The sequence below is a fragment of the Diceros bicornis genome, chromosome 9 (genome assembly GCF_020826845.1).
Source record: "Diceros bicornis minor isolate mBicDic1 chromosome 9, mDicBic1.mat.cur, whole genome shotgun sequence".
NCBI classification, from domain to species: Eukaryota; Metazoa; Chordata; class Mammalia; order Perissodactyla; family Rhinocerotidae; genus Diceros; species Diceros bicornis.
Window position 1 is genome coordinate 30,151,771 of NC_080748.1, and position 26,252 is coordinate 30,178,022.

At 36.1% G+C, this 26,252-nt stretch overlaps 1 protein-coding gene across 2 annotated transcripts; it reads left to right on the forward strand.

The window, feature by feature from the left end:
• The first annotated feature begins 4,707 nt into the window (after window positions 1-4,707).
• On the forward strand, window positions 4,708-24,993 carry ESD (esterase D). Of its 2 annotated transcripts, none has more exons than XM_058548180.1 (10): window positions 4,708-4,769; window positions 5,929-6,035; window positions 6,906-6,977; window positions 7,563-7,651; window positions 8,290-8,388; window positions 10,204-10,328; window positions 11,655-11,774; window positions 13,458-13,556; window positions 15,540-15,707; window positions 24,004-24,992. In XM_058548180.1, exons 3-10 carry the CDS (start codon window positions 6,910-6,912, stop codon window positions 24,082-24,084), a joined length of 849 nt encoding a protein of 282 aa, XP_058404163.1. In that variant the 5' UTR covers window positions 4,708-4,769; window positions 5,929-6,035; window positions 6,906-6,909; the 3' UTR covers window positions 24,085-24,992. The 2 variants fall into 2 exon arrangements, with proteins under 2 accessions (XP_058404163.1, XP_058404164.1); XM_058548181.1 differs by having other exon boundaries at window positions 4,745-4,769; window positions 5,929-5,994; window positions 6,903-6,977; window positions 24,004-24,993.
• The last annotated feature ends 1,259 nt before the right edge of the window (window positions 24,994-26,252 follow it).

The window sequence follows — 26,252 nt, forward strand, 5'->3', positions numbered from 1 at the left end:
TATTTATGCTGAGTAAAAGAAATTTTAGTTCTGGTTATTATCATACTGTATTAACACAAAAATCCTTTAGTAAAAGACCTCATGCTCACAGTTCTTAGGCTAGTCCGCACCCCGCAGCAAATCAATTTATTAAATAAACACCCTTTAACTTTCTTCAAATCTTTCCTATCAGTTCTAAATAACTTGCAACCTTGAGTATTCTATTTTAGTCGTGAAACCCAGTTCGAAGAAAACTCCCTTGTCAGTAATGTATATTTAAAAATAGTAGAAAGTAAAAAGAATTTTTCACTTCAGTGCTTTCTTAGAATAAAAACATTATTTTGATTAGATAAACATTATCTTCAGGCTGAGTCCCAACCCAGCCACAGGTCCACAGGTTCAGTCCACAGGTTAGTTCAGTCCACAGGTCATTATGGCAAAATGGGCCTGGGCCACAGGACAGATTCCAGCATCTGTATTTATAATATCAGTTCCCATAGAGGTTATTTCACCTACCAGTCCTTTCAGCAGGATCAGCCACATAATTTGCAGGGCCCAGTGCAAAATGAAAATATGCAGCCCCTTGTTCAAGAATTATTAACAATGTAGCACAGGAAATAATTAAACCAAGGGGAAAATTAAACCCAGTGCAGCCTCCTCTGAGATGGAGACCCTGTTCTGCACAGGTTGCATGCCCACGAAACTAGCCCTTTTAGATTATGTCCTTTACAATCTGTCAGTATAGCTGTTGGTTAAAAAAAAAATTTTAAGGTTTTTTGTAATCAAGTTCAGTTTTCTCAACAGGCAAAGTACACTCACAATCACTTCATTTAAATGAGGGCAAAAAATCAAGAGATTTCCTGTAAGTCATCAACCAGCAACTATTAATTCAACTAATTTATATCGAGAGAGGGGAGAAAAGAGAACATTGGTGGAGCTCTTACTATGTGCCAGGCACTGGAGATTTTAAAATGACCCTTGTTTAACTCCAGCTACCAAGTAGGTGAACTGGCAAGATTTCGGGGATGGGGAAGACTTGATATTATGGTTTCTACATAACTTCAAAAAGCAACTTGGAAACCCTTTCCACGAATTAAGTAGGGCAGACCTCAGGCTTATTCAAGCCTCGGCCTTTTCCTGCGGCCTCCGGGCGAGGGCGGGCCAGCGCGCTGGCGGGCCTTGACCTGGGTGCCCGCGCCAGAGGCCGGGGGGGGGGGGGTGGGGGGGGGTGGGGGGTGGGGCCGCCCACGTGGGGGCTGCGGAGAAGTGAGCGGTGAGGGAGGGGCGGGACCGTGGGGGCGGAGCCTTCGGGAGCCGGACCGTGGAAGAGCCGGGCCGAGGAGAATGGACTCCGGAGTTAGGCCCCCCGCGAGTGGGCGGGCCCGAAGGAGAGCGGGGTCGAGGGTGGGCGGGCGCTAGCGGGGGCGGGGCCGAGCGGCGGCAGGGGCGGCCATGTTGAGGCCCCCCCTTTCCATTTTGACTGCTTCTCCTTCCGCCGCGGCCGCCGGAGGTAAGACTGGCCCGGGCGGATGCCCGGGTGTCCTCGGTCCCCTGGGTTTGGGGCCGCACGGGCGACACGGCGGGGGCCGGTCGAGGGGGACGTGAGGCCGGCGGCGAGTCCCGCAGGCGGCAGCGCGGAGACTGCGGCCCCGGGGCGCCGCACATGACGGAGCCGGGGCAGCAGGCCGAGGGCCGGGGCGCCGAGGCCAGGCGCTTCCCACACCCCGTTTCCACACTGAGCCTCCACGAATGTGTAACCCGGACGCTCGGGCCTGCGGCCTCCGAGGAGAAGCTGCGCATTTATGCAGCGCCCGCTGCGTTTATCTAGTTCTTTCCATCTTACATAGGGTCTTCTCGCCCTTGACGCCCACCGCGTGAAGGAGGTGTGTCCCGGTTTACTGGCGGGACAGGCCCGAGCGGTGGCAGCTCCACGGGCGCCTGCGTCAGGACGCGGGCCCGGGGAAGCGCACCTCCTGGCGCGCTCGCCGGCTCCTTGGAGTCTGCTCGCGTCGGAAACGCCCTGACCGGGGCAGGGGACCGTTTCCGCTGGGGTCCTCGGGGAGGTGGTGTGTGAAGTTGCGGGAATAATAATAGCTGAGATTTGTGTGCGCGTCATAGCCAGCAGTGTTCTCAGCAGTGCGTAAATTAACTGCTTTAGTGCCGGGAGCAAGCCTATCACATCGATCGTATCGTATCCCCATTTTACAGTCGGGGAAATGAGGCACAGAAAGATTACATAGGTTGCCCGAAGTTATGTAGTATGTGGTGAAGCCAGAATTTGAACCTGAAGGGTCTGGCTCCAGAACCTGCTCTAAACCCGTTGTACCATAGCGTTGACTAAAGCCACCCCGTAGAAACATCCAGGCTATACTAGAGTTATACGTAATTGAGTTTGACTACGTTAAAATAATGGAAAGACCAGAAAAATAGTGTGGGACCAGTGAAGACAATTTTGAGAGCCAAGTTAAGGTGTTTGGAGTTCGTGGGTGCTCTGTTTTTTCCCGAAGGTGGATTAAAAATTAATATGGGCAAGCCATGTGAATTTTTATGAAGGAAAAGAGACTATGCTTAGTACACAGTTAAAATGTGAGTGAAGTGTATGTGGAGTTTCATTCATCCTTATTTATCTTGTTGTCAGTTCTTCACAATTTCGGTTTTATGAAGTTTTAATGGCATCAAACTTGACAAAATTATACTGTACAGTATAATGAATTACATCGTCTTCCATTTCAGTGACTTATTGGTGTTCAGCTGCTAGCCTGACAGCTGAGTGGGATTAGCTCTCTACACCTGTAGGAACAGCTTGGAGGTGGTCAGGCATTTCTCATCTGCTAGTTAATGTGGGCAAGCTAACAATGTTTTTAAAATTGACGGAATATACTTGACACTACTGAACTATGCACCTAAAAATGGTTAAGACTAAATTTTATGTTACGTGTTTTTTAGTGACAATTTTTATAAATAAAATAAAAAATAAGTTAAAATGATTAACAATTTCATGTAGGCCATTTTAGGTCTGAAGATGTGACATAGGTATCCATCAAGCAGTAAGTTAAAAGGACTAAAGTCCTAGGCTTCCATGCAAGATTGATTTTAGTGGGACGTACAAGAAGGAAACAAAGTAGGAGGCTAAGTTTTAATTTCTTGTGTATAATTAGGATGGTGGCAATGGGAATTCAAAGAAGGGGTAACTTGAAGACATTTCAAACGTAGATTGGGTAAGATAAGCATGGATGTAAAGAGAGGCAAAGAAAAGGAGAGAAAAAAATGGTTTGAAGGTGGGAGATAGAAACTTAGTTTTAGATGTGTTGGGTTTTATTAGCTGGTAGCATATCTTATTAGAAGGGTCCAGCAAGAAATGTAAAATTCTGGCACAAATGCTTGAAAACGATCTGGAGATGCAGGTTTTGATTCTTCTACCCAGAAGATGTAGTTGAGATGTAGTTGAGACTAACTCCTAACGGAGTTAAGGAAAGAGTGTATGTGAAGAGAAAAGGAAAGGGAGATGGGAGGAGAAAGAGAAAGAGTGGAAGAGAAGAACTCAGATCCTGAGTTTCCACTGAGCGGAGGATTTAAACGAAAAAGTGGTGGTCAGCAGTGCCGTGATCCAGTGATGTTGAGGAGACCTGTGTGGGTCATTAAGAGCCAGTGGAGTGGGACACTGAAAATGAAGAAATAGATCCAAGTCCAAGGAGTCTGAGAGAATGGGACAAAAACAGAGGTAGAGATAGAAAACTGCAGACTCATTGGAAGAAGGAAAGAATGGGTAAAAATACGAAGAACAGAGATTTCTGGAGGTGGATGACATTTAGCTTCAATAAGTAAAGGGAAGAAAAGTAAGATTCGACACTTCGACCTTGAGGGGGAATGGATACTTTGTGAATAAAGACAACTTTCTCTTTAATGGTTTTTACCTGATTGGCTTGGCATGTACACCAAGAGAACCTTTCTTTTCTAAAGAACATTGATGTTCATTTTATTGACTTTCTAGGAAAATTGTGTAACTCGCACTGACACAGTGAAATTGTTTTTGGTTTTTCGGGTGGAGTGTTATTCTACTCTACTCTTTCACTCCATTTCTCCCACCATATCTGTTCTAGAACCTAAATGAAAGATCAGACAGATGACACTTATAGTATGTACTATGTTAAGTTGCTATTTATTTATTACTGTGTATCAGTCACTTCAATGTCATTCATAAACTGAATTTTCTCACCAGTTCATCCTTTCTAGCCAGCCAACCCAGTAGTCCTTAAGTCCTCATCGCTTCCCTCCTTTCTCCTCCCTGCATTCCAGGTTTGATCTACAATTCTTAGTCAGGCATGTCTAGGCTTTTTATATTTCTCTACTTTTCTAGTACCCACTCCTGATTTTCTTCACTCTCAGCGGTTGACTATATCTCTTACTTCCAAATTACACTTTAAAACTTTTTTAAAATTTTTAAAAAGAAAGACTTTCTTCATAGGAATCTTATTCTAGCAAAAGTTTTTGACCAAAAACTAGGCCTTGTGGCAAAATGGGTATTCAGGAAATTAGATTAAGGACTGAGATGAAGGGGTGTGCACTTCGATCAGCTGCGTTTTCCAAGCTGCCATAGCCAGCGGAGACCATCACCCACCTCGAGAGAAGAAAATGTCCCTGTTGAGAGTGTGTAGTGTACTGTACATGTCTATATAACCTTTATGGTAAAAAGTATGTCCTGTTTATGAAGCATTTGGTCTTTTTTTTAAGGATCGTCTACCCTTTGGTGCAGACTGAAAAGCAAGTAGCAATTGGACAGTGTCTTATGTGTACATTATTACTTATGTGTACATTATTATGTGTTAGTTTGAAAGTTGTATGTAAAAATCTAATAACCTGGTTTAAAATATGTTATTTTTCACATAGAAAAATTTTAGTGAAAAATGTAATCACCTAGTATATCATGTCATATATCATAGTATATCTAGTTCTTAGCTTATGTCATATTTTTTATTGAGCCTAACTTGTTTCTTGATTTATAATTGAAAGTAGTTTCTAAAATGGGTGGTTGGGGAGAAAAAAACTTAAAAAGCTTTGATTTTTTTTTTTTTTTTTTAGTTCATCCTACCAGTTTAAAAAAACATTATTTTAACTTTGTTTTTTCTTTGACCAAATGGAAAGTATTTGATTTTAATTAAAGAACATTCAAAGAGCAGAGGAAATTGACTAGTTCTCGTTTACTAATATAGATGAATTGAATAACAAAGTATAGAACAATAGAGATAAAGGACAAGCTAATTTTTAAAACTTTCATGTAATCGGTAGTTAGAAGTTAAAAAAATAAATTATTCATTAATTCAACAAATAATTATTGGGTATCTCTTATGTACTGGATATATGTTCAGTGTACCATGTTTTGGGAAAGCAGACATAGTCCCTGCTAGGTTTAAGAAAATAGGATATTCTTGTAGAATAATTCAGTAAATAATTGTATTCCTTGGTCTTGTATATATGTTAAAATTATACATGTATTTCATTTAGTTCATTATTTAAGAAAGGATCATGAACAAGAATAGCTGAAATTAATATTCAATAATTAATAACATCTTGTGAGAAATTTGTTGTTTAAGAATTGATCTTTTATAGATAAGAAGCATAAACCTGTGAATAGAAGGTAATTTCTCTATGTGTATTTGAAATACCCTAATCCTATAAAATTAGTTAATCTTAAGAGTGTCTGGGAGGAAAAAAAAAAAAAGAATGTTTAAAAAGACCTGCTAGGAGGCAGGAGAGCATAGCAGCAGAGTCTGCTGATGAGTCTCTGATATCAGACTTTCTGGTTCAAGTCCCAGCTTTCAAATGCAAAGCTAAGTTTTGGATTTATTGAGGAGATTACTTAAACATAAGGTTGAAACTAATCTTATTTAGAATTTTTCAAAGACATTTCCAAAATTAGCTTTTTAAGATGATTGTTATATATCTTTTTAGAGTAACCCTAACACTGCACCTGATGAGCATACAGTAGAACATTTCACGGAGAAGACCGCCAGAGTGGTAATACCTATTCCTGGTATCTGAGGATTTTTTTATTTGGTGTGTACAGCTTACTGATTTTAATAAGAAGGGGAAGGGAATCCTTTCTTGAGAGATACAAATCAGAATCAACAGATGTTTATGATAAAAATGGCTTTCCAATTTTTTTGTATTTATTATTAAAACATAATAGTGTGTGATATTTTAACATGTAAGTTTAAAATTATTTATGGAAATTTAAAAGATTTGTTTGAGGAAAGAGAATTATAAAACTTGAGAATTTCCCAATGACAATCTGCACTTGTAATTCACTTAAAACAGCCTGTGTTTTACTTGTTGGTTTGTTTTAAAAGAAGAAATGTTGGTCTAAAAGTTGTACATCACTTTCTCTGAAAAACTCATAGAATGAGTAATGTGATCTGGTTTAGCATGTAGAAGGTTGCCTATCACACTGTAGATGTTCAATAAATGTTATGTTATTATTAAAATCATTATTATTACATCATTTTCCTCCCTTTTTAAAATCAACCATAATCAGTCCTATCAATTCCTTGACTCCTTTGTTACAGCTTACAGGTAAGCTATTAACAGTTTTTAATCTTCTAAGCCAAAATAATCAGTTACTAACATATTTTATTCTGCCTCTTTCTAAAAAGAATTTGGGGCAGTCCACACACACAAAAAAAGCTTGTTAATAAATTAGTAATGACATACCAAAGTACTACAGTTTTCTAAAGTGAGTAACAAGTGTAAGTGTGTGTATGGAAGTTAGTTTCTTAATATTGTTTATCAGAGAAAATTAGCATGTGAAAAAATATTCTAGGTGGAAAACAGTTGTATGTTTGGATAATTTATCTGAAAAAAGTTTTGTTTCAAGTTTTTAAGGAACTAATTCTCTAGAAATTAATGAGATTAATCTTCACTAATAGGAGAAGAATGGCATTGAAACAGATTTCCAGCAACAAGTGCTTTGGAGGATTACAGAAAGTTTTTGAACATGACAGGTAACTACTAAGAAGATACGGTTTTAGATATATCTTGTTCTGCTTCTATCTATTTGAGTCTTTAAATAAGCCCATGAAAGATCATTGGTGCATGAATTACTGCTTACATGGAAAAATACCTGTGGTTTTATCAAAATTATCTTATCTAGTTGTGATTTTAGTTATTGTAATAAAATATTAATGATAAAGAACGAGTTAAGAATGTGTACATTTTGGTACCCATGAGCAAACATGAATTTAAGATCTTTAGAATTCATTTTTTATAAAAACCGATTTATTATTTCATACATCTCTTTAGAAACATAAACAATTTTTCTTTTAATAATATTAGTGCTACACTGAGGATATTACATTTATTCTTTTAATTTATTCTGTCCAAAATGACTATGTGCCATGCAAAGCATAAACTCAGGTTGATTAATAGATCTCTATGCTAAATTGGCCCCATTCTTTCTTTAAGGGCCAAGGTATATTTCTTAAGTGTTGGTGGAATCCCTTATTTTGGACATTGAATCTCTTATTTTATGTTTCTGTCTTGACTAATCAGGGGCATTGATTTTTTTGTTGTGACTGTTAAAATTACAGCGTTGAGCTGAACTGCAAAATGAAATTTGCCATCTATTTACCACCAAAGGCAGAAACTGGAAAATGCCCTGCGCTGTACTGGCTGTCTGGTAAGCATTATACATTTGAGTTTTATAAAGGAATTTCTTTTTCTTTTTAACTGGCTTATCTTACTCTTATCTTATGGGTATGCTTTCTGAGCCATTTATAAAAGACTTTAGGAGCCTGTCATAGTCGACTCTTACTTTATCCTGAGAATAATTTCAGACCTACTGAATTACATTTGTTTCACTTCTTTTAAATTAGACCAAGTAATTTAGCAGAGAATGTAAAGTTTGGACTCAATGGCAAGAACTTCAAAAAGTTATTTACCTAGTTTGTACCTACTCAAGAATTTCTGGAGTTTGTAGAGACTTTACCACTCAAATAGAATAATATTAGGTAAAACCAAAACACCCACGATACACTACTTAGAAACCACAGACAAGTAACTTTTTATAGTCTTCTCTAGAATATTTTAATTGGAGTCCATGGATCTTCTCTGGCATCGATCTGGAAAATCACAAAAACATTTAACCTAAGACGGTTCTTAGATTAATACTATTATAAATCTTATGAGAAAGGGAACTTTAATGTCTTCAGAGTTACTTCTTAAAAAAAAAATTTAATACCAAGTGAGCTTGTTTTTCTGTATTATAAAAAGATTAAACCTTATATAGCGTGAGATAACAATGTTTTTGATCTTCAGGTTTAACTTGCACAGAGCAAAATTTTATATCAAAATCTGGTTACCATCAGGCTGCCTCAGAACATGGCCTTGTCGTCATTGCTCCAGATACCAGCCCTCGTAAGTGTTCTTGTTCCAGAGAGCCTTTGTAAAAATAGAAATCTTTAAGACTAAGTGATGAGTGTTATAATAGATACACTCTACAGTTCATTTCATATCTTTGCTATTATCTCTGTTAATGTTCCAAGTGACATCACGACTCTAAAATACCATGCTATACATTTTTCTCACTGAATTTCACTCATGACATCTCTCTTATGAGAGGGGACAGTTTTGCTATTCCCATTTTACAGATTAAGACACTTCAAAACAGATTGAACAACTCAATTAATATATCATATTGGCACGAGTGTCAAAATAACATACAATGCCTAAGAAATTTTTCTATTCCATAGGTAAACTGTCTTATTGTATGGTAATTACGTCTTTTCACATCTTTGTTCATCATCAAACAATCAACAATTGTATAGTTAAACAAGTATTAGTTTTAATATAATTAATTATAATTAGAATGTTTACATTAGGGGAATGAGAATATCATACATTTGAGAACTCAATCCATTGGAGAGTTAAAACTTGTTTTGTGACCATACAAGTGTCAGGAAATGGTATTTAAATGGCCAGCAAAACTAACTGTAAGTTAAATGGCTGACCGTGGGAAGTAGTGCGTGTCCTTTCACAGGTCATATTATACAAAAGTGAGACATGTCTCAATAGAAATCTAATAAAAGATTTAATTCAAAATAGCATCAAAAATATAAAAGGGCTAGGAATATAAACTTTAAAAATATGAAGATTTATTTTTTTAAAAAAAACATGAAATTTGCTAAAGGTCATTAATGAAGACTTTAATAAATGGAAAAATGCCGTGTACCTGGATGGGTAGACTGAATGTTATGAAGAGGTCATTTCCCTCAAATTACTCTACCTATTGCTGTAATTCTATTAAAACTCCCAATGGTTGACTTTTTAACTACATGCAACTATATAAAATAAAACCTAGGGGCCGGCCTAGTGCCATAGCAGTTAAGTGACTGCACTCCACTTCCGCGGCCCAGAGTTCACAGGTTCGGGTCCCAGGCGCGCACCGACGCGCACTGCTTCTCAAGCCGTGCTGTGGCAGTGTCCCATATGAAATAGAGGAAGATGGGCATGGATGTTAGGCCAGGGCCAATCTTCCTCAGCAAAAAGAGGAAGGTTGGCATCGGATGTTAGGTCAGGGCTAATCTTCCTCACAAAAAAATAAAAATAAAAATAAATAAATAAAACCTAATACATTTCTTTTATTTTGGGTGGCCCCAAACCTAATAAATTTAAAAAGAATATAAGAAAATCCCATTGGGGAATGAGTGAATAGGGGAAATATGATGGAATGATTTTAGTATACATAAGACAGTTCCAATTCAAAATAGTGAATTGAGCACAAGCGTTTGTCTCCCTTCCCTCCTAAGACCACAGTGGTAAAGAGAATTAAAGAAGCTTGGTAATCGGGGAGAGTCATCAGAGAAGGAATCTCAACACATTTCTAAAAGATAAAAAGAGGATATAAGCCCCTTGACAGGTAAAACAGAGTGAGAGAGCTTATGTCCAGAATACATAGGAGGGAACTTCAACAAAGAAGGCCAGTGTGCCTTGCCTTGACAGTGAAAACCACAGCCTGGAAGGGCGTTCCCTCTCTCACCTCATTGAGTAGAACTAGTCACATGGCCCCATTCAAGAGGGCCAGGAAATATGTGCCCCAAAAGGCAGAGAGCCCACAATATTTGGTGAATAGCCCTAATGCAAATGAACTTTCAGGTACGTTTAAAAGTGCGTGTTATTAAACGTGGGCCATTACTACAGAGTAGATGAAACCACAAGATTTTTCCTTGATAGGTGGCTGCAATATTAAAGGAGAAGATGAGAGCTGGGACTTTGGTACTGGTGCTGGGTTTTACGTGGATGCCACTGAAGATCCTTGGAAAACTAACTACAGGATGTACTCCTATGTAACGAAGGAGGTAATTTAATTTATATTGTGGTTATTAATTGGTGATTGCCAAACGTTTGATTTTGGACACAAAGTCCAAAATTTTAAACTAGGGCATGGTGTTGTTGAATCTATTTGGTACATATTTGTTAATTATCTTAGTGAAAATTCCAAAGTTTACTAGTACTACAGTCTTATTTACTGCAATTTAACTTAACATTAAGTACAGTTTTAAACAGTTTAATAATTATATTGATACCTGTGTACACTACCCAGGTTATGCAAAGAAAATAGTGTATGAAAAAACTTTCATTTCTCTGGCAGCTGGTTCATTCAGACATAATTTTTTTTTTTTTTTTTTTTTTTTGGTGAGGAGATTAGCCCTGAGCTAACATCTGTTGCCAATTTTCCTATTTTTGCTGAGGAAGATTGGCCCTGGGCTAACATCAGTGCCCATCTTCCTCTACTTTATATGTGGGATGCCACCACAGCATGGCTTGATAACCAGTGCGCAGGTCCGCACCCAGGATCTGAACCCATGAACCCTGGGCTGCGGAAGCAGAGCACGCGAACCACTATGCCACGGGGCCTGCCCCCATTCAGGCATATTTTATAGTGATTCACCAAGGCTTAGTCAGAAAGGATAAATAAGTGGTAAAGCATTGCTTCTCTTAATATTTATGCACAGTTTATGCATTTTTCTAAATTTTATGATTTTAATTAATATATACATAAAATTCAGAAACAATAATATAAAATTTTAATCACCCATAATTCTGTCACCTCAAACAAGAACTATATTCTGTAACTTTTTTGTATGACTAGTTTTCATATAGTTGTAAAACTATCTTGTTCTTTTTTTAGTTGTATAAAGTAAATATTGTCTAATATTCTAATCTATTTGTAACATAATTTTAATAATTACATAATATTCTGTCATATGCTATAATTTACTTTTTCCTAATGTAGGGTATTTATGTATTTACATATAATTTTTACCATAATAAATTTTACTGCATTGATTATGTTTGTGTATAATTTTTTTTCTATTCCAAGGACTTTTCCCTTAGAATAGATTCCAAGAAGTGAGTTTACTAGATCAAAAGTTTAGAAGAGTGTAAAGATTCTTTCTGCATCATCATCTTAAAGTTGCTTTCTAAGGAGGATTTACCATATATTCTCCAGTGATATATTAATAATCATTGTCTACCTGAGATGTTTTTTTCATCTTTACTAGTTCAAACTGTTGTAAGACTGTGATTTAGAAGTATTAATTGTGTAGTTATTTTATATGACTTTGAAAAAGTCTAAACTTACTTCTCTCATATCTTTTGTCACACTATTAAATTTTCTCTAGCTTCCCCAACTCATAAATGCCAATTTTCCAGTGGACCCCCAAAGGATGTCTATTTTTGGCCACTCCATGGGAGGCCATGGAGCTCTGATTTGTACTTTGAAGAATCCTGGAAAATACAAAGTAAGATTACCTAAGCTTCTTGTGACAAATATTTCTCTTTGATAATATAATATTAGGAACTTTCAAAGATTGAAATTAGGATGTTGTTGTTTTAGTATTGGGACTAAACTTTTCTAGTGTTGGGAATTTCAAGGCATTGTGGGGGAAGATTATTAAATTTGACCACACAATGTATATAATGCAGAATCAGAAGTATAGGAATTCTATCAGTGTTTCTAATTGATCTACTAGTAGAAGTATTATAAAGCAATTTTTATTGCTTCTATTCAAACTATAGTTTTCCAAGTTTTTTTTTTCTAAAGGTTATTTTTGATTAATGTTATTGTGGTGGTATATATCATATACTTCTATTTTTTATTAGGATAGGAATATCTTTGTAAAGTTGACTTCGACTTTCTGAGGTACAAGAAGATATTCATGATTTGTAAAAGTTTAAGAATTCTCTGTTCTTAATGTTTAAGAACATAATCATGATTTGTAAAAGTTTTAAGAATTCTCTCTTCCTCTGTTTCACTGAGGAAAATTGGAATGCAGCTTGATTGAAAAATATCTCTCAGCCTCCCCATTCATTTATTCGAAACTTTATAGCTTTACATTTGTTTAAATGAGCCACGTTGGAATAACCACTCTATGTGGAATGTCATAGTGGGCAGAGCGGCATACCATAGTGTTGAAAAAGGAAGTGTTGAAGCAATGATTATCTTAGGATTGCTTCTGTCTTTAAAATCACAGGGCTATCAGAAACCTCAAGATTTGGTTAATCCATTTCCTTCCCTTAGAAAGAACTTCTTAATCATTTCAGGTGTGCCACTGAGAAATGAAAATATTTCTCATAGCAGTTTCTTGCTTTGGCACCAAATATTTTTCTTTTGGTAAGCTTTATTATCAAGTTAAACTAATTCACAGCATGACAGTGGGTTTTTAAAATAAGGGTTTATTTTCCATTTTTTATACATAAGGCAGTCAATTTATTGTGTTTAAGGGAGAAAATCAAATTTAGTTGAATTTTTTGTCCTTTAAAAAAGCTAGTAGACATTGATAAACATACACATTGATAACTCTGAAACTGAGAGAGTCCATCTCTGCACTTTATCCAGTAAAAAACAACATTGCACAGAACACAAAATTGGATTAACAGACATTTGGTCCTGTCCAGAACCATTTGGCATGGACCAGATATGCTCATGAACGTTTTGGGCAGGACCAAATGTCCTGCAAGGCAAAATTGTATTAAAAATTCTGCCATATTTAAGGGCTTTTCTTGGTACTTTCTTGGCACTAAGAGAAATAAGGTGGTTAGATTTAATAACATGTTCACAAAGGTAGGCATAAACTATTTTATATTTCTGTTCATTAATTTTAAGTGAAAAAAAGAAACTGAACATAAACTTCCATTTGTGCCTTATTTAATGAAAATGTAGTGTATTGCTTTATTTTATTTTAGCACCTATAGTTTATTAACTGTCTTAAGAGAACACACAAAAGATGTGGTATCATTGAGAGGCTTACAATCTAAGCCTGTAAAATAACAAAAGGAAAGTTGTTCACAGGGGTTTTCATGGCAAGTCAGAGTTTATAAACAGGTTCAAATACACTTGTGATTTTTTAAGCAAGTTCTAAATATCTGTTCATATTTGATTTGGCAAAATATAACTTGTTTTTAAATTTCTTTTGTTTCTGAAGTCTGTGTCAGCATTTGCTCCAATTTGCAACCCAGTGCTCTGCCCTTGGGGCAAAAAAGCCTTTAGTGGATATTTGGGAACAGATCAAAATAAATGGAAGGTAGGTCCTGGATGACTGTCTTCATACTCATTCTTAAGTTTTCAAATTTGTTAAAAAGCTATGCACTAGACATTATATCCCTAGCTCACTCAAGTTAAGGATCCAGAGCTGAAAATAATTAGAAAAAGTGTATACATATAACAGTAGCAAAAAAACCCTTATTTTCTAATTGTGTTGAATTATGGCAGATATTCTGAGGCTACATTTTTTTTTTCTGCTAATGATTAATTTACATGTTTATTTCTAAATTAACGGTACCAAAAAATACCACATATTATTACTAAATTTAGACTTGCCTCTTATTAACTACGTGCTCCATTGTACGATAGGAACCACGAGGCCTGGCCTCTTAATATTTGTGTGTCTGTTTCAAAATCCAGCATCTCTCAGATTTGGATTTTAAATTCCAGACTTAAAAGTCTTTATAAATAGATATTGTGTAATGTACTTTTATCTGAATATTCCCAATGGCAAGATTGCTTTTTCAAGCATAGGAGCAGATGCTTCAAAGTGAAAATTGAAATGGCCTTTTTGTCCTAAGATTCGTTTTACTCATGTGCAGAAATGGGCTATTTGCAAACTCCACCAAGAGTTTGAGTATTTTGCAGATGAACTCATTGTCATGTGCATGTTAACAAGTGGAAAATATTTGAGTGGAAAAATAAACCTTTTTTGGTCTTATGGTTGTGTGTTTAAGGTCATTTACACACAGACCCCTTTTTTTTTTTAAGATTGGTCATTGAAATTCTAACAAACTGGAGAGTTAATCCTTTAGTTCCTAGGTTAGAGTTTTGTTTTGTTTAGGCTTAGATTTTTATTATATTGGAAGCAGCTGAAAATAATTACTGTTGGGTACTTTGAGAACTGACAGTGCAGGTACGTCAGTGTTTTGAGTCCTCGCCATGTGCATAGTCTGTGTGGGGTTCTGAGATTTTATGTCCTGAAGGTGATCACCCTTTCCCATCCACAGGGGACTTCTGGTCTAATAGAAGAGTAGGGTAGAAGACCAACTGATTGGGAGGAGAGGAGAGGTAGAGGTGTGGTAACCTATAAAGGAATCTAATTATGTAATTTTTCTCCAAGTGGCAGTAGATTTTGTTATTTTATACTGTGTTTAGGCTATTATTTAATTTACTGTTGGAATAAGGAAGCCATGCAGAATTATGAAATCAGAACTTAGAACTAGTTGGACTTTAAAGATCCCCTTCTACTCTTTCTTTTTAAGATTAAAGAAAGCAAGTCTTAAAAAGCATGATACTTTAGAAGGAGAAATCTTTTGATTTTTGTTTGTCTTGATTGATGCATAAAAGTTGTGGTTAGTGAATATATATGAATAATCAAGAATATGTAAAGATGGATGTATAAAATGTAAAATTGTAATTAGTGGCAGCTCCTCAGATAATAAATTTGAGGAATTGATAATGTTAATCAGATTATTCAAGTCAAGTCTTCCTGAAAGCTCATGGAGACAGCAGACATTTGGTGCTGTTCAAAAGACTACAAAAGGGAGGACAGAATGTATTTATGTCTGGAATTAGAGCCAAAAAGAAGAGAGAAAAAAATAAACTTTTTATTTGAAATAGAGAATGTTAGGAAATAGAAAAAGTTAGTGGAGTTAAAAGAAATAGTCAATTTGTGGAGGGATTTACAAACCATAAAATTACGGGTTTTTTTTGGAGTTGAGAGGCGATTAAGAACTTTAAAGATTTGGAAGAAAAAAGGCTATACTCTGAAGAATATTTGAGATAAAGAATTCTTGCCACCGGGCTAGGACTGCTTGAAAGAAGGGAAAAGGCTATATTTGGGAAATAGAATTCTGAAGACCTTATAAATAAAAACCAGTCAAGCCAACTTAAAAGCATATTTCCAATTTAATCAGCCTTAGAGCTTAAATGACTTTAAATTTCTATTTGATTCTAGTATAGTATATTCTGAAGTGGACACTTTTAAATTTATTTTTCAATATTTCTCCTCTTTTTATAGGCTTATGATGCTACCCATCTTGTGAACTCATATCCAGGTTCTCAGCTGGACATACTAATTGATCAAGGAAAAGATGACCAGTTTCTTTCAGATGGACAGTTACTACCTGATAACTTCATAGCTGCCTGTACAGAAAAGAAAATCCCTGTTGTTTTTAGATTACAAGAGGCAAGTACTAGGAAACCATAAAAAAGCAAGATTCCATAGTACTTTCTTAATTTTATTTTAGAATTTGACAAGCTACCTCTGGTAAGATATTTTTTAATTACAATAAGACACTTAAAGTGAAAGCTTTCCTATTAAGTTAATGATATCTAAGAACAAATTCCATAGAAATAGGAAAGCTTTTGGTAGTGAAAAGTATTTACAATTTTCTGTCCTACTGTAAAATCAGTGAATAAGAAGTTTAATACTTTTTTTTTTTTTTTTGTGAAGAAGATCAGCCCTGAGCTAACATCCATGCTAGTCTTCTTCTTTCTGCTGAGGAAGACCAACTCTGAGCTAACATCTATTGCCAATCCTCCTCCTTTTTTTTTCCCCCAAAGCCCCAGTAGATAGTTGTATGTCATAGTTGCGCATCCTTCTAGTTGCTGTATGTGGGATGCGGCCTCAGCATGGCTGGACAAGCAGTGCATCGGTGCACGCCCGGGATCCGAACCCGAGCTGCCAGTAGGAGAGCGCGCGCACTTAACCACTAAGCCACGGGGCCAGCCCAGAAGTTTAATACTTGAGTAGTACTTAATCTTCAACATTACTAGATACATCTTTCTTTACATATGCAGCTATTGTTGCAATAGAATACCAAGCTTCCACCTTAACTACTCTCCATTTTATGTACACAGCTTAGCCTCACTCACACGTGTACTTTATATTGTTTGAGTTAGATGCGAATCTATCCATTGTGCTACTTGGTATTTCTAGTTGTTTAAGAGTAATCACTGAATTTTAATTTCAAATTTTCCTTAAGTACTTTTGATTGTCTACTACTCACCTAACTCTATGCTAATACAGTTATAATTAAAGAAATCCTGCTTTTATTTTTTAAAAATCAGTTATTCATAAGCTTTGGAACATAATATAAACAAAACCTTTATTTCAGGATAAAAAGTGAACACTGAAAATTATATATGATTGTGATTTTTAAAAACATTTATTTATATTTAAGGGTAATACGTCAGGCACATTAATCTAAAACATGTAATTATGATGGTATATGTTCAAGTAATCTAGATCAGTGTGCACTGTGGTACATTTCAGTTTACAAAATGTTTTCACAGCATTAGCTCATTTTATCCTTATATGACCGAATAAGAGACCACTTCTATCCTGTCCGTGTGTTTTTTTTTTTAATTCAATTTTTTTTTATTATGGTAAAACACCATATATAAAATTTACCATCTTAACTATTTCTAAATCTCCACTTCAGTGGTATTAAATATATTCATAATGTTGTGCAGCCATCACCACCATCCATCTGCATAACTCTTTTCATCTTGTAAAATTGAAACTCTATACCCATTAAACACTAACTCCTCATTCTTCCTACCCCCAGTCCTTAACAACCACCACTCTACTTTCTGTCTCTATGATTTTGACTATTCTAAGTATCTCATATAAGTGGAATCATGCAATACTGGTCTTTTTGTAACTGTCTTATTTCACTTAGCATAATGTTCTTCAGGTTCATCCATGTTGTAGCGTGTGTCAGAATTTCCTTCCTTTTGAAGGCTGACTATTATTCCATTGTATGTATATACCACATTTTGCTTATCCATTCATCTGTCAATGGACAGAGGGACTTGAGTGGCTTCCAAGTCTTAGCTATTGTGAATAATGCTGCTGTAAACATGGGTGTACAAGTATCTATTCATGTCCCTTCTTGCAGTTCTTTTGGGTATATACCCAGAAATGGAATTGCTGGATTATATGGTGATTCTATTTTTAATTTTTTGAGGAACCTCCGTACTATTTTCCGTAGCAGTTGTACCATTTTACGTTCCCATCAACAGTGCACAAAGGTTCCAATTTCTCCCCTTGCCAACACTTCTTTTCTTTCTTTCTTTTTTTTTTTTTTTTTTGATGGTAGCCATCCTAATGGCTATGAGGTGATATCGATCTCATTGTGGTTTTGATTTGTATTTCTCTAATGATTAGTGATCCTGAACATCTTTTCATATGCGTATTGGCCACTTGTCTATCTTTGGAGAAATGTCTATTCAAATCCTTAGCCCATTGTTGCATGGAGTTGCTTTTAATGTTCATGAAGTCCAATTTGACTATTTTGTTGTTGTCTGTGCCTTTAGTGTCATATCCAAGAAATCATTGCCAAGTCTAGTGTCATGGAGCCTTTGCCCTACATTTTCTTCTAAGAGTTTTATAGTTTTAGGACTTACATTTAGGTCCTTGATCCATTTTGAGTTAATTTTTGTATATATTAGGTTAGGTTAAGGATCCAACTTCACTCTTTTGCATGTGAATATCTAGTTTTCCCAACACCATTTGTTGAAAAGACTATCTTTTTGCCATTGAATGGTCTTGGCACTCTTGTCAAAAATCATTTGACCATATATATGCAAGGTTATTTCTAGGTTCTCCATTCTATTCCATTGATCTATATATCTGTCTTTATGCCAATACCACACTGTTTTATTACTGTAGCTTTGTAGTAAGTTTTGAAATCTGGAAGCATGAGTCCTCCAGTTTTGTTCTTCTTTTTCTAGATTGTTTTGGCTATTTGGGGTCCCTTGAGATTCCACATGAATTTTAGGATAGATTTTTCTATTTCTGCAAAAAATTTTTGGAGTTTTGATAGAGATTGCATTGAATCTGTAGGTTGCTTTGGGTAATATTGACATCTTAACAGTATTAAGTCTTCCAGTCCATGAACATGGGGTCTGTTTCCATTTATTTGTGTCGTCTTTAATTTCTTTCAGCAATATTTTGTAGTTTTCATTGTACAAGTCTTTCACCTTCTTAGTTAATTCCTAAGTATTTTATTCTTTTTGATACTATTATAAATGAAGTTGTTTTCATGATTTCCTTTTCAGATTGTTTGTCATTAGTGTATAGAAATGCAACTGATTTTTGTGTGTTGACTTTGTGTCTTACTACTTTGCTGAATTCGTTTATTAGCACTAATGGTTTATTTTTGGAATCTTTAGGGTTGTCTACATATAAGATCATATAATCTACAAACGGAGATAATTTTGCCTCTTCCTTTCCAATTTGGATGCCTTTTATTTTTTTTTCTTGAGTAATTGCTCTGGCTAGAACTTCCAGTACTGTGTTTAATAGAAGTGGCCAAAGTGGGCATCCTTGTCTTGATCCTGAACTTAGAGGAAAAGCTTTCAGTATTTCACCATTAAGTATCATATTTGCTGTGGGTTTTCATATATGGCTGCTGTCCATCTGCTTTACAGATGAGGAGACAGGCTCAGAAAAGTAACCTGCTTATCTGAGGTCACACAGCTAGTTTGTGGTAGATCCAGAACTGGAAGCAGGGTCAGTTGACTGCAGATATTGTCTCCTGTCATCTATATAACCATTCTCAAGTAAGGTGAAGGAGTGCTCCTGAGGAGCACAGGGATGGAATTAGAGTTAGCACAAGGAGAAACTGCATAACCTTCTACCTGTCTAACCTATGTAGCAGATCTTGGCAATCTCCCTGTTTTTTGAATGTCTGTGATATTTTGAACATGTCAACCATATATATATCATGTGGAAAAACACGTCAAAAACCAATACATTATATGTACTTTGTTGTCTCTGAGTATCTATCCTTAAATAAGAATTTTTTTAGGTTAATTTGAACATTTATCACCAGGATATGTGTTTTAGATCAGTAACCCACTTTGAGGAATCCAAATACCAATTTGATTATAAATACAGTAGTGTGTTTAACTATAGAAACTATAGCTATACGTGACGTAACAAACCATGTTTTCTCCTAAAAGACTTTAACTTCTTGGCACTAGCAGTGTTGGATGCTTCTGCTTCCCTTGAGGCTGTGCCGGGAAATTCTCCTGTTACTACCAACAACAAAGTTTCAGCCACCAACAAAGACTGAAAAATCTCTAGAGTTTGTTATAAAAACAGTGTAGAGTTAGAACACTGTTGAAATTCTTGGAGGGAAGAAATAAATCAAATTATTTATTTCTAAAATGCTTATATCCGAAGCTACTCAAAAACACAGTTGGCTATGCTTAATGAGGAGTCAAACAGAGCATTCAATTCTTTTTTTAAAAGGGTTGAAAGTATTGAAATCACTAGTCACAATCTTTAGCTCAGGCACAATTTTTCATTCACTTTCCTTCCAGCAAGGTCAGGTTAAGAATGAACTACACAGTCTGAAGCAGATTATGTTTAGGTTGTTGTAACTGAATGAGCAACTGCGTGCACGTGCCTGGGCAAGGGCTCCAGAGAGGCTACTTTCAGATCTTCAAGCCAACTTCCACTGACTTCAGATTACCTCAGGTCTGAGAGTCTTATCATCTGCTTTATCATTTCAATATAAGTACAGTATAGCTGTGTTTCTTTATGAAATGGGAGCTGAGAAGAATTAAATAAGCTGAAAATAATAGGGGGTATATATAAATAAGTGATCTAAGGAGGAAGAAAGAAAATTATTAGAATCATGTGTATGATTTACCCAACTTTGTGCCTTTACCTTTTTTTTTTTTTTTTTTTTTTTTTTTTTTTGTGAGGAAATCAGCCCTGAGCTAACATCCGCCAATCCTCCTCTTTTTTTGCTGAGGAAGACGGCCCTGGGCTAACATCTGTGCCTATCTTCCTCCACTTTATATGGGACGCCGCCACAGCATGGCTTACCAAGCAGTGCGTCGGTGCGCGCCCGGGATCCGAACCAGCGAACCCCGGGCCGCCGCAGCGGAGCGCGCGCACTTAACCGCTTGCGCCACCGGGCTGGCCCCACCTTTACCTTTTTTTAATGGTGTTAAATGCCCACAATCTATATTTATACTCTATTAACTGTCAGAAAAAAATTGAGAGGGAGGGGTAGTACATAGGGATATTTATTTGGTTGTTACCTCCTATTATTTTTCTTTTTCTGTTTTGGCTTTAGTGAATCTAAATTGAAAAAGCACTAGGTAGCAGAATTCTGATAGCTAGTATACAAAGATCAAATCTTAGTCTGAAGTGGAAAGGTCTAGTATGTCTTATTTTTAGTTATTGAAGTTACACAATGAAGAAAATTCAGTGACCTAATGGAAACGTCTAGAAACATCGAAACAAAGCTATACTACCTCCTTAAGTCTCAGACCCTTTTTGAAGAGTCAGAGGTTGTTTTGGCCTCTGCGTCTGCCTGTTAGAGAAGGGTAAGAACATGGCACAGAATTCCAGAAATGCAGGGATCTCTTACTCGTCTCTGTTTCCCCATGCTCAGCACAATTATCTAGCACGTGGACTCTCAGGAAGTGCTTGTTAGATAAACAAATGAATACCTTTCAACAGTCGTCTTTGTACTCTGAAGAGACTTAATAACCCGGGGATTCATATCTGACCTTTTCTAATTGAGTCTGGAAAATATGTAGGAAAACACTGCCTGTTAGAATAAATGTTCATCATAGCTGCTGGAGCATTGCTGCTTTTTTGAGAATTGACTAAAGAATGAAAGAATGCATTCTTGTATTTTTATACTCAAAGAGCAGTGTTTTGCTACTGAGGATTTTTCAATTTACAATGTGAGGTAGAAGAGGAAAGTAAGGCCCTTTCAAGTGTCACTAAATATATATAATCGCACAAGTCGCTTCACATACCAAACCAACTCAAAGAATTAAATGAGAGGAGCCACCTCTATTTACTAATATTGGTAAATAGAACTTGAAACTAGTCGAGAATGACACAGTTAGCTCTAATTATATAAGCATCTTCTGTCTACCAGAATGCCAATACTTCACATGTATTCTCTTGCTTTTTATGTTGACGTTTTAAAAAATCTTTCTTGGTCTCTAATGGCAGGGATTTTCTATTTTCTCATACAGATGGATCTTCTGTTAAATATCATTATGGAAGTTAAGGACATTTGATTTGTATTTTAGGTGAAATATACTGTTATTCTTGCAATACAGCCCTGAGAGGTCAAAATTGTCACTTCAGTTTAACCTGGGACTTCTCTAATAAAATAATAGTAATAAATAGTAATAATAACAATAATAATGGTGGCTACCCACTGTGTGCCTGAAACTGTGCACAGCTCTGAACCTGCGTGAAACTAAGCATAAAAATACAGCATACTCAGTCACATTAGGGTTTTTGTTCCACAAGTGTTTGGAGGGAGGCATCTGTTTTCTTGCATCTGTGCCTATTTCCAATCAGATCCATCTTTTCATCTGTGAAAAGTGACAGGGGCTACTTGGTACTATATTGCACAGGGTTTGTGGCCTGAAGATCATGAGCCTGTCTGACCTCTTAACAGTTCAAGAATTACATGAGTGAAAAATGCTTTTCTTCAGGTTTCTTTCTTTATATAAGAAACTGTCCTTGAGCTCTAAATTTAATTAGCTGAGACTAGTCTAATCACTGAGAGATGTGATACCTAATAATTCCAAGGCTCAGCCTTAGTTTTGACAGCATTCCTGTCAGATTCACTTCTATGGTTTAGCCACGAAAAGGAGGACAGATTGCTTTTAAGTTACTTGGATGACTTGAAACCAGAACTCTTTATTAACTGCTGTTCCCAAGATATATGTTGCATACCTCTGGAGGTAAGATTGAGAACATTTACTGATTCTCCTTTGATACTGTTGGGGAAGAGGTAGAATCCCCCTCCACCCTTTCCCTTAAGGTTATTATGACTGGCCAAATAATGAAGAGACAGGTGAGCAGGAGAGAATAATACCAAGTTTTATAACACGTATACATGGGAGAAACCAGGGAAACTGAGTTTCTTGACACAATAGCGGCGATTCTCATCTTAAATACCATCTTCAGCTAAAAACAAAGGAGGATGTTGTAGGGGGGTGGTTTGGGATTTCAGAGAGGAAGAAGACAATTCACATGGAGAGGGAAATGTAAATGTTTGGCAGGCAGTTCTTTGCAGGGCCACCTATAGAGAACGAGGCCGGAGAGACAGAAATTATAGTAATCAAGAGTATGTAGACTTAAGTCTTCTCCTTCCGTCCTGATAAGAGTTTCCACAGATAATGTCATGCCCCCCTCTTCCCAGTACACAGAGGGAGATACCTTTACAAATGTAAATATTTGGTAAACAGAACTTGGAAAAGAATGGGCTTAGCACGGACCCTGCCAGTCTGTCCATACCCAGAGTTAAATTCCTTTAGGAATTTAGCCTCCCCAGTTAGTGGGGGAGGTCAGATGTCCGTCAGAGAAAATAATCAAGGTAAAGAGATATATTTTGGGGTGGCCAAATTTTGATCTCCCACAATACTGATCAAAACCTTAGGGATTTGCCTTGTTCCCTGAAACCCAGGTGATATTTTTGTTAGGTCTATTTTTGTTAAGTGCCTAGAAAAATGACCATTTTCTCCCATCAGAGACCAATTACTAGAATAACCTAAAAACTTAAAAATTTTTCTTAGACTTTTATCTTTCAGTTTATTCCACCTTGTGTTTTAATTGTTTGGGGAGGTGAGGCTGTCCCCAAAATTATCTCTGTTTAACACCCTTGGATTCTCCTCACCTTAATTTTTTTTCTTTTTCCTTTGGACGCTACTTGTTGTCTTGTACTCAGAGGACACCCCAAGGAAGGGTTGCCTCTCCATTTACCTATATCAGTGGTTTTAATTGACCAGATGGATTGAGATTTGTTTCTACACAACTGCTTGGCACATTACATTTTCTCTCTGTTTCATCGTAGTTTTCAAGTTTACTGACTTTTTACCCAGTTTGGTTTCTTGCTAAGGGATGTCAGGGTTTAATGAATTATTCCTTTTTCCTCACAGATATGATATGCTTTTACTGTGTAGGAAATGGAATTCTTAACGTGATTTATGATGGCTGTATTTGACTTCCCAAACAATGATGGAGCATTTTCGTGTTCATTCTCTGCTTTGTTAAATGTGTGCTTTTTTTGTATTTTAACATTCTCTGTCTTATTGATGTTAGTGTGTTTCTTTTGTGAGTTGGAACTTCTTGCTCATGTTTCTAAGCTGTCTAAATTCTGAATCTTTTAGTTCTTGTTGATAGGACTACATGTTTACTCTGTACATTTAATTAATGTGTTACTTCCTCTTTGCATATTAATGGCAGCATCTAGAAAGGCTAGGCAGAATGTTTGATTTTTCTTCATATTTTTGCTACTCTTAATGTTCAGTGAAAATGTTGAAGTATAACAAGCATGATTTTGATTATAAACCTTCCTCATATTGTAAAATTTTGACTATTTACTAGCAAATTAAATGACATGAGAGATATATTTAATGTCCCTAATATTGATGTTTCTGAATCGTAGATCAATGTCTTATCATCTCTCTCTTTTGTCTTCTAGGGTTATGATCATAGCTACTACTTCATTGCAACCTTTATTACTGATCACATCAGACATCATGCAAAGTACCTGAATGCATGAAAAACTTGAGATAAGGAATCTCTTCAAGATTATGAAATTGTAATAAACAGAATTGCAGGGGGAAAAGATTTCAAAACATTGGATTTCATAATGCTAAAAATGCTTCATTCAATAGTTGAATCACCTTCTGATATGTAAAACCTGATTCTGATTTTAAAAGTTATTTTACCAATGTTCATAAAATATTTGGTACTTTATAGCTTTTTTGAGGTCATTTGGAAATCATTGTTATATTGACCTCAAGTCATAGAATGTGAATGTAGTCCCATTCAAATCATAGAGTACTAACTCTAGGACAGATGATTTAACAGTAATTTAGCCTAAACTCCTCACCTTTCAAGACTTTAGCCTATGAAGGCATGGACTGTCTTCATCATGTTCATATTTATATATATCTCGAGTATCTAGCAACTGCTTGACTTACCTAGTAGGCATTTAATAACTAGTTGTTAGTTGTTGAATAAGGAGGTAGGCTCAGGAAGGTTAAGTGAATTCCCGATTGTTATACAGTTATTTGTGGGACAGTTAAGATTAGAAGCTAGATTTCTTAAACCCAATCCAATGATGTTTCTCTTATTATCTACATGGGTCTTATATATTGAGCCAAATAAAGTTATGGATGTTGTTTTATGAGCATCTCTCAGGAGGTAAGAATTAAATAATAAGATTCAATCTGACTGTAGCTAGATAAGAAAACTTGTTTCATATGTTACTGTCAACACAGATGTTTTCCTTTAGTTACATGCAGAAACTTAGCTTGAAGAGCACACCAAGAGAAGTAATTTGTAAATACGAAACTGTATTCCTTTAAGAACTTAATGAACAAACTTTTGAAACAAATAAAATCTGCTTGTTTTAAAAGAAATATATTTCTCTGTTGAAGAGCACAAAGGTAATACATTTTAAGCATTCAATAAGAATGCATATTACATGGTAATCGAAGACATCAGGTTCTTAAAGTTATAAAATTAGTACTATTTAAATGTAAACTGGATTGTACTAAAAAATTAAAAGTACTATTTAAATATCAGTAATCAAGGTTGGGCCCTATAATGAGCTACATATAAAGTGGTTCCAGTCTGAACAGTCTTGTGTTCTCTAATAGGGAAAATTATTTATAAATTTTTTGTATGTTTTTGGTAATTCTTTTGTAAAGAAAAACAATTGTGTGGTCCTAAGATCATTGTATTAGTTGAGGATTTAATCAGAGAAGCAGAACTAGTAGGAGACATATACGTTAAGAGATTTTTTACAAGGAATTGGCTTATATGACTGTAATAAAGACAAGGCCTTCTGTTGCAACACGGAATTGACTGTCAAGGATATATAGGAAGTCAATAAATTTGAGCTTGCTTTTCTGTGCTACAAATACTGGCCTGGGGAGGGATGAGTTCTTATAATATGCCTAAATATGTAAGATGTTTTCCATAACAAAAAAAATTCTCAAAGTGTCTCATGTTATAAGGAGCCATCTCAACAACTTTATAGTAAACAACAAATAACCTAAAAATGACCTCCTCATACTAGTTTTATGTGCTTCTAAAAGTCACCTGACAGAATCAGGTGTAAAAGGAGGCAAAGGAATTGCCAGATTTCTTGGGTTATTGTAGATGTTGTAAAACCCTCTTTAAGATCCCTTTAAGAAACAATACAGTACCGTAAAGCCACCATTAAGAGTAAAAAGGCAAGCCATAATAAAGTGGGTGGAGATGTTTGCAATATATATATCTGACAAAGAACGTGTATCTAGAATATATAAAGAACTCCCACAAATTCATTTAAAAAAAAAAAATAAACCAGCAGAAAAATGAGAAAAAGATTCAAATGAGTACTTCACAAAATAGGATATAAGTATGACTAATAAACATGAAAATATTCTAAGACCAGGGAAATGCAAATAAAAACTACAATAAAATGCCACAATACACCCACCTGAATGGCTAAAGTTAAGACAGCAGAAATCCCAAGTATTGGCAAGGCTATATGGTGACCTGCTAATGGGAATGTAACTGGCAGGGTCTGCTGAGATGGAACATATGCATGCCCCTACCCAACGATTCCAACTCCAAGGTATACCCAACAGAAACATGTGTATAAAGCCTATATGAGAATGCCAATAGCAGCGCTACTCATAATAGCCAAAATCAAGAAACAACCCAAATATCCAT

What these genes read in the sequence shown, in the direction of transcription:
- ESD (XM_058548180.1), top strand. Translation starts at nt 6,910, where the DNA reads ATGGCATTGAAACAGATTTCCAGCAACAAGTGCTTTGGAGGATTACAG. An exon ending in AAAGTTTTTGAACATGACAG is followed by an intron (nt 6,978 to 7,562) that starts GTAACTACTAAG and finishes TTAAAATTACAG; the next exon opens with CGTTGAGCTGAACTGCAAAA. An exon ending in ACTCCTATGTAACGAAGGAG is followed by an intron (nt 10,329 to 11,654) that starts GTAATTTAATTT and finishes AATTTTCTCTAG; the next exon opens with CTTCCCCAACTCATAAATGC.